Source organism: Sardina pilchardus, chromosome 17, assembly GCF_963854185.1.
Source record: "Sardina pilchardus chromosome 17, fSarPil1.1, whole genome shotgun sequence".
Lineage (NCBI taxonomy): Eukaryota > Metazoa > Chordata > Actinopteri > Clupeiformes > Clupeidae > Sardina > Sardina pilchardus.
The window spans coordinates 23567543-23575042 of NC_085010.1; the positions used below are offsets into that span (position 1 = coordinate 23567543).

The window sequence follows — 7500 nt, forward strand, 5'->3', positions numbered from 1 at the left end:
ACAGAAGCATGTTAAATAATGGCTCTCAGGCATGGTTTGTCCCTTTTTGTTGCTCATAGTTAACCCGGAACACCTAACATGCACTTACCATGCACTTACCATGCACTTAGCAGGCTCTTCCATTTCTATCCACCTTCTACGTCCTCCTCCTTCTACCATAATCTCCTTCGACTACTCTTTGACTAGCACTTCTGCACTCCCATCCTCTCGTAGTGTTTATTCTTGCCTAAAGTCTCCTTTATAGTGTAGTTTGAGTGTTATTTCTCATTTTGTAAGTCACTTTGGATAAAAAATAAATAAATAAATACATAACTTCTGTTCAGTGAATAAATGTAAATGTAAATCTCCCCCAATCTCAATGTGAAATTTAGCTGCTAGTTAATTAGCCATGACCCCCAGCCTTATTAGCTTAATTAGCATCTCCACAATATCCAGCAAAGCAATATTCAGCCAGCATCACCTTCTTTTTTTAATATGAAATACATTCAGAAAATTGCTGGGTGAGACTGCCCTTCACTCTGCCTGCAGAAAAACAAAAGAGAAGGGGGGAGGGGGTGGGGGGGGGCCTGAAAATAGGTAGCTGTTGCAGAAGCCTTGTGAGCAGAAAATCCATAGCGCATAAAAGGCAACGGCGAGAGATGTGTGGGGAGTCACGTGGCGCTGGGAAAATAAGCCTCTTTCCAGCGAGCACTCTCGTCCAACTGTTGCATAGCAACCCCCCGTTAATAGCGGCCTTTTGCTCACCTCCTCGGAGGCACTGAAAGGTTTCGCTCGGAGAGCGGAGAGCGAAGTTGCTCACAAGGAACTGCTTTCGTTTTTTTTTTTTTCATTTTTTTTATTCTCCTTTTTGTCCTGGCGCCCTTTCTTCTCATCGCCTGTGGGTGTTTGTGCATCGTTTTTAAGCCGCGCGTCTGCGTGTGTGAGTGTGTGTGTGCGCATGTGTTTGTGTGTGTGTGTGTGATTGTGCATGCTTGTATGCACGTGCATACATATAGTGCATCTGTACCAGTGTCCTTGTGCTGCCCCCCCCCCCCCCCACACACACACACACACACACACACACACACACTCACGATGTGACAAACGGCTCATGTTTCAATTTGCTGCCGCATTACAAAGCAGGCACGACTCGACTGCTGCGCGCAAAGTACCACGCTCACCACACACTCCCTAAATGCATGCATTTATTTGCATTGTGCTAATGACGGGGAGGCCCAATTTGCACGGCGCTGAATGGAGCAGCCCTAACACCCTTCACCCCCCACCCATCACCCACCCATCACCCCCCCCCCCCCCCCAGCCCCCGCCAGCATTAATATTTAGATGCATGACTTCAATTTGAAGGCCTGGAGGAGAAAGCCAGCCTGCTCTCCCGCTCTCATTTGCAAAGCGCTTCATTTTTAATTGGGGCTTTCTAATGATTTTCAGACTCACTTGACAGCTAGTCTGGCTCCTCTGCTTCACCAAGTGTGTGGGGATTTTTTTTTTTTTTTTGTGCCTCTTCCTCCTCCCTTTTCTCCTTCTTTTCACATATTCTTTTTAAGTGCATCATGCTTTTTACATGCTCTCTCTCCCTCTCCCTCATTGCCTACAAACACATATATGTTTCTCTATCTCGTTCTCTCTTTTTCTATCTCTCTCTCTCTCTGCCTCTCTCTATCTCTTTCTCCATCTCCTTCTCGATACCCTCCCTCGTTTGGAGTGACATTACACATATTCCTCGCACTCGCTCAATACATCGGACGCTGTCTGGAGAGCCCCCTCAGATCAATGTGTTTTTTTCAGTAAACACATGTTGGCTCCCATTTGCTCTGAATAAAGCAGCCGCGTGCCTCTCCCCTCACAGTTGGTTTACCAGATCTGAAGACCCTGTCTGAATATTTCATGGACTCTCTGACAGTGCATGAACTTTTAACTCTCTCTCTCTCTCTACGAACCACAACCAGCGTGTCCGTGTAGGTCAAATGGAGCCAACCAAGTGTGTTTGGAGACTTTTCATGCTTGTTACTGTGATAGCCGTGTTGTTGTCCATGTTAGCTGTGGTAACATAGAATAGAAACAGGCATGCTAATGAAGCAGCTTTGTATTAGATTTTTGAATTTCCATTCAGTGGGTGAATGGAAAGGTCTCCAACAGGTAGCTCACAAGCTACCTGTAGCTTCTGACCTGTTTCTGAGAATCTCTCCAAAAGTACAAAGAGAACCCTCAGAAATCTGATAACACAGTCACTTGGCAAGCCTGTTGAAATTCCGATCAAATCAAGTTAACATTCTACAAACAGAGAAGAGAAGAGTTGAAAGGAGCCTTGAAAGGCATACGAAACGCATTCAGCTCTGTTGGGTGGAGATCAGCTATACTATATTACTAATATAAAATACAAAACATTGGTAGCTCTCGGCCATGTTAATTTAGTCAAAGTAGCTCTTGGAAGGGAAAAAGTCGGACACTCCATGCAGCCGGAGATGAATCCCATACCTCTGAGCTCCAGGGCTTGATATTGTTTTTCTAGGGGGTCTATGGCAGAGACTGTGACTCGCTGACCTCTGCTGGGTGGACACAGGGTTGAAACCACTGGTGTGCTGGGTTTGATGCCTTCAGTTGACCGTTAATAAATTGTTAAAAAAAAGTCCACACACTTCTTGAATCTTTCCTTTTTCCTGTGTTTTATTGTAATGTAATGTTTTTTTCTTAGCGTAATGACAAAACAAAACACACAAAAAAAGGCATATCTGAAGTGTGCAGACTCTGGGTTTGATGCCTGCCATGGAGAGAGAGAGAGAGAGAGAGAGAGACTAAGAAAGAGACAGATATATTGAGAGAGATCGAGAGAGAAAGAGATGTAAAGAAAGAGATGACTGAAAATGGAGAGAAAGAAAGCGCTAGACCGAGAGTGAGAGACAGATGGACAGTGACAGATACAAGCACAGAGAGAGAGAGAGAGAAAGAGAGAGAGAGAGAGAGAGAGAGAGAGAAAGAGAGAGTTGTGGTCAGTGGCAGGTTGTGAGGGTGGCAGAGAGGAAAGAGAGGCCTGTAGTCAAGGCAGTCCCTCCCTTAAGGCTGGCCCTTTGGAGATAGTCTCACACACACGCACACACACACACACACACACACACACACACACACACACACACACACACACGCTGTCTCACTGTGGAGATGCACAGGATGATCCTCTCTGTGTACTTTCGTTATCCCTCTTATCCCTCCCTCCTATCCCCTCTTTCTATCTTTCTCCCTGGATGCCTTTCTCTCTCACTCGTTCCTCTGCTTCTTTATCTCTCTCTCCTCCTTTTCTTGCCTCCGTTTGAAAAGATGCTTTGAAAGACTGCTTTTGAGTTTTATTTATCCTTGGCATTTATCCGTGTCTGTGTCTGTGTCGTGTGTGTGTGTGTGTGTGTGTGTGTGTGTGTGTGTGTGTGTGTGTGTGTGTGTGTCTTTATGTGTGTGTGTGTGTGTTTGTGTGTGTGTGTGTGTGTGTGTGTTGGGGGAGAGGGCTGTCCTTTACTGTGTATGTGTGTATAGTATGTTTCTGTATTACCTTGTACTGTGTTTGTATGTGTGTGTTTATGTTGTTTATAACATGTAATATGCATATCTAATCTTGAGTTAGAGCGAGTCAGTCCCACACTCTCTTCTTTGCTCCCCATAGGAATATTTGAAAGGCTGTGTGTGTGTGTGTGTGTGTGTGTGTGTGTGTGTGTGCGTGCGGGTATGTATCCAGAGAGTAATGCAGAGCTTAAATCAAACACTCATATCACATTTCAAAGTAACATCGTCTAGCCTATCTCACTGTGTGCTGCAGAATGAGGTGTCTGTGTGTGTTTGGGTGTGTGTGTGTATGTATGTATGTGGCGAGAGTTTATGAATTCAATTTTTTTTTGCGAAAATGTGCTTGTGCCCTTGACTGCATATGCTTGCATGCCCATGTGTGTATGTGCGTGTGTGCCTGTGTGTGTGTCTGTGTGTGCGCACACGCGCGTGTGTGTGTGTGGGTGTGCATGCACGCACGTGTGTGTGGGTGTGCATGCGTGCGTGTGTGTGTGTGTGTGTGTGTGTGTGTGTGTCTGTTTGAATGGATGAGGGTGAATAATCTTTAAAGGGAAAGAAAAATATCTCTCACCCATCATGAGGCCCCTGATGGCATCTTAAATTCACCCCACACTCAATTGCCCCTCAATTGCCCCCGGGTGCTGATGCCTCACCACTCACAGCACTGCAGCATCTCACAGCAGCCTAGGGGCACACACAGCCTGCTGATAGCGTAGCTGCCTGATAGACTGAATGACACTGAAACTGCTTGTGTGTGTGTGTGTGTGTGTGTGTGTGTGTGTGTGTGTGTGTGTGTGTGTGTGTGTGTGTGTGTGGTGTGTGTGTGTGTGTGTGTGTGTGTGTGTGTGTGTGTGTGTGTGTCTGTGTGTGTCTGTGTGTGTGTTTGTTTGAGTATACATATGCGTGTGATGATGTGTGCGTGTGTGTGTGTGTACTAGACTAGAGTGCATGTGATTATGTGTTTCTACCTTGATTTTCAGCATGCAGCCTAGTTGAAAACAAGCACGTGTGCACACACACACACACACACACACACACACACACACACACACACACACTCACACTCACACTGAACACTCTCCCACACAAACATCCAATCAGCCCTTAGGTGGCTGCGAAAACGTGCGAGCTGCAGATGTTTGGCCGTGTTAATTATGGCTTCACTTAGCCGAGTGGAGACTCGGGGACAGGTTTGCAGCACGGGGTTAAAATGTCAGCTCACCTCAGCACCTGCTCTCTGCCTGTTTCTGATTCATGATTGGTTTAGTGTTGTATTTATATTTCTCACTCTCTCACTCTCTCTCTCTCTCTCTCTCTCTCTCTCTCTCAAATTCAAATTCAAATTCAAATAAGCTTTATTGACATGACAAGTGTGCTTAAATTAAAATAAAATTAAATAAATAATAATAATAATAAAAGAAAATACATCTAAATTAAGACTGGGATTGATACACACTCTCTCTCTCTCTCTCCTCCCTCTCTGCAGGCGTTCTTTGTGAAGGACTACATTGTGAACCACCCAGAAGACGGTGATAAGATTGGGCGACTACGAGAGCTCATGTTTGAACAGGTCTGTGCACTGCTGGAGCGGCAGGATTATCAAACCAGACTGTCCACACAACAGTGTCTGTCTCTCTCTCTCTCTCTCTCACACACACACTTACTCTCTCTCTCACTCTCTCTCTCTTGCTCTTTCTCTCTTTCATTCTGTGTGTCTCTCTCTCCGTCTCCCACATTTTCTCTCCCTCTCTTGTTCTGTCTCTTTTGTCTAACTCTCTGAGAATAGACCCTTCTGAGAGTAAAATAAAATGTGAAACTGATCCCAATACAGTCATAAGGTATAAAGCCAACCTCTACGGAGGTGTAGTAAGAAATTAGGAGGTTGTAGTTTTGTAGAAATAGTCTCACAATACTGATCAAGAGAGCTCGTGAAACGCCTTTTGATCATCCAGAGCTTCACGATTTCATCATAATACTTAATTTCATTCATGATTAATACATCTAGAATGGACCTTTGAGTTTCATCATCAAGGGTACGGCCATCATATCCAAGTCTGTTCCTGAGTTATTGGAAGCCTGTAAAAAAAGATTTCGACAGTAGCTCATAGACTGGCAGCACAGAAGTAGTCAGAAGTATTAGAAGTAGTAGTCTTCAGCACAGGAAGAGAAATTGCACGGTCAAGCCTCTTTTTATATGAATATTGTTTCCATTTTCATGCTGTTTTATAGCTGATTGTTATTGTTAAAGTTGCAGATCAGTAGTTTTTTCAGTTGAGTGTTGTTGCTATTGTTGTACCTGGTGAGACTAGAGCCTTAACCAAACGTCACTTACCCTTAGGCCCACATATTGTTGTTGTTGTTTTTTTTCTTGTTAATGTTGCATATTGTAGATAGCTAGTTGGCTAGCTAGTTAGATAAATAGGTAGATCGATAGATAGACAGACAAACAGACTGACAGACAGATACAGTAGATAGTGAGTTGGGGAGTAGCTGTTGCTGAAGTGTGTGCCCCCTGTAATCTCACGAGCCCACTGTCTTCCTGTCCGCCCCCTTCTCTCCACGTCCATCCAGGCGCACATCCTGGAGTTCGGCCTGGCCGTGCACGAGAAGTTCGTCCCCCAGGACATGCGGCCGCTGCACAAGAAGCTGGTGGATCAGTTCCACCTCATGAAGTCCAGTCTGGGCATCCAGGTGAGCTACAGTACACCGCACACACAGAGAACGGAGAACTACTCTACAGCCCTCAGGGGTGCCCCCACCCAACATCGGCCCAAATTTGGCCCAGATCTGGCTCACATCTGGGGGGAGTATCCGCATCATGTGGATTCTTTTCTAGCCAGGCTTGATTAACAGGCTCTGAGTCGGCGGTAATAAGTCTGGCTAATTTAAAGTAAGTGATGATAACAAATTTCCGTAAATTACCTCATCTTAAGAATACAACCTTCTAAAGGAAGATCGCTGCTGTGGCCCTGTTTCGCGAGGTGTAATTAAGCCAATGGGTTCTTCTTTAGATTTAAGATCGACTACTCACTATGAGTTAATTTAGCCAGGTTTGCCACTAATGTACTTGGAATATCCCCCTGGCACAGCTCTGGATGGATAAATGCCAGAAATGGCCCAGGATAAGCACAACCAACTGCTATATTTATCCTAGTGGTTGTTCCACTGGGACAAGTTAGAAAGCGCTCAGTGGTACAACTTTTATTTTGTACTCTGTACTCATAATGGTGTTATGACATAAAAACAATCATCTGTTAAATATGATAAAAACAGTTTTATTCACAGTTATGGATAGAGCAGTGCTTGAGTTGAAAGTTATTAAAGAATGAGCTGTTTTGCATGCGATAATGAGGTTGTTTGCAATGATGATGAATGAGCTGTATGCCTAGAAATGTACAATTACCATATCCAGTTTAACACACACACACACACACACACACACACACACACACACACACACACACACACACACACACACACTCAACCTCCTTCCCTATTAAAACAATGAGTCTGGAAGTAAATGAGCCTAATACCTTTCTCAAACCTATAAATAGTTACATTGTTTTCCAATTTACAATTCATTTATCTATGACAATGATAGATCTATAGTTTCAAGGTTATCACATCCCATTAATACATTTTGATAGTCTTAACAAGTGAATTAGCATAGTGATTATGCATAATTAACATAGTGCATACGAATTCAACGTACACTTGCAAATACAGTATAAGGCTATCTTCCTCTCGACTATTAGGTTATTGCATAGCATGCATGTTCTACTGCAATGTGATGTCTAGTTTCAAGGATGTAAAAGAACATTAATGCAGTAGACAACTGTAATAAGATGATTAGCATTGATAATAAGCCTCATTTGCATAGATAATTATGTACATTTTAATATTTACCTCCTCCCAACCTACCCCCTGCTTTGGGTAGGATGCAAACATGAA

The 7500-nt window shown here is 44.0% G+C and overlaps 1 protein-coding gene across 2 annotated transcripts in view; it reads left to right on the forward strand.

Moving 5' to 3' along the window:
* The window catches only part of dock4b (dedicator of cytokinesis 4b), a 151841-nt gene that overhangs the window by 128138 nt on the left and 16203 nt on the right, over positions 1 to 7500 (forward strand). For both annotated transcript variants that reach the window (XM_062517855.1, XM_062517857.1), the window contains exons 43-44: positions 5036 to 5119; positions 6121 to 6240. In XM_062517855.1, coding sequence (XP_062373839.1) covers positions 5036 to 5119; positions 6121 to 6240 — 204 coding nt within the window. The remainder of the gene's footprint in view (positions 1 to 5035; positions 5120 to 6120; positions 6241 to 7500) is intronic.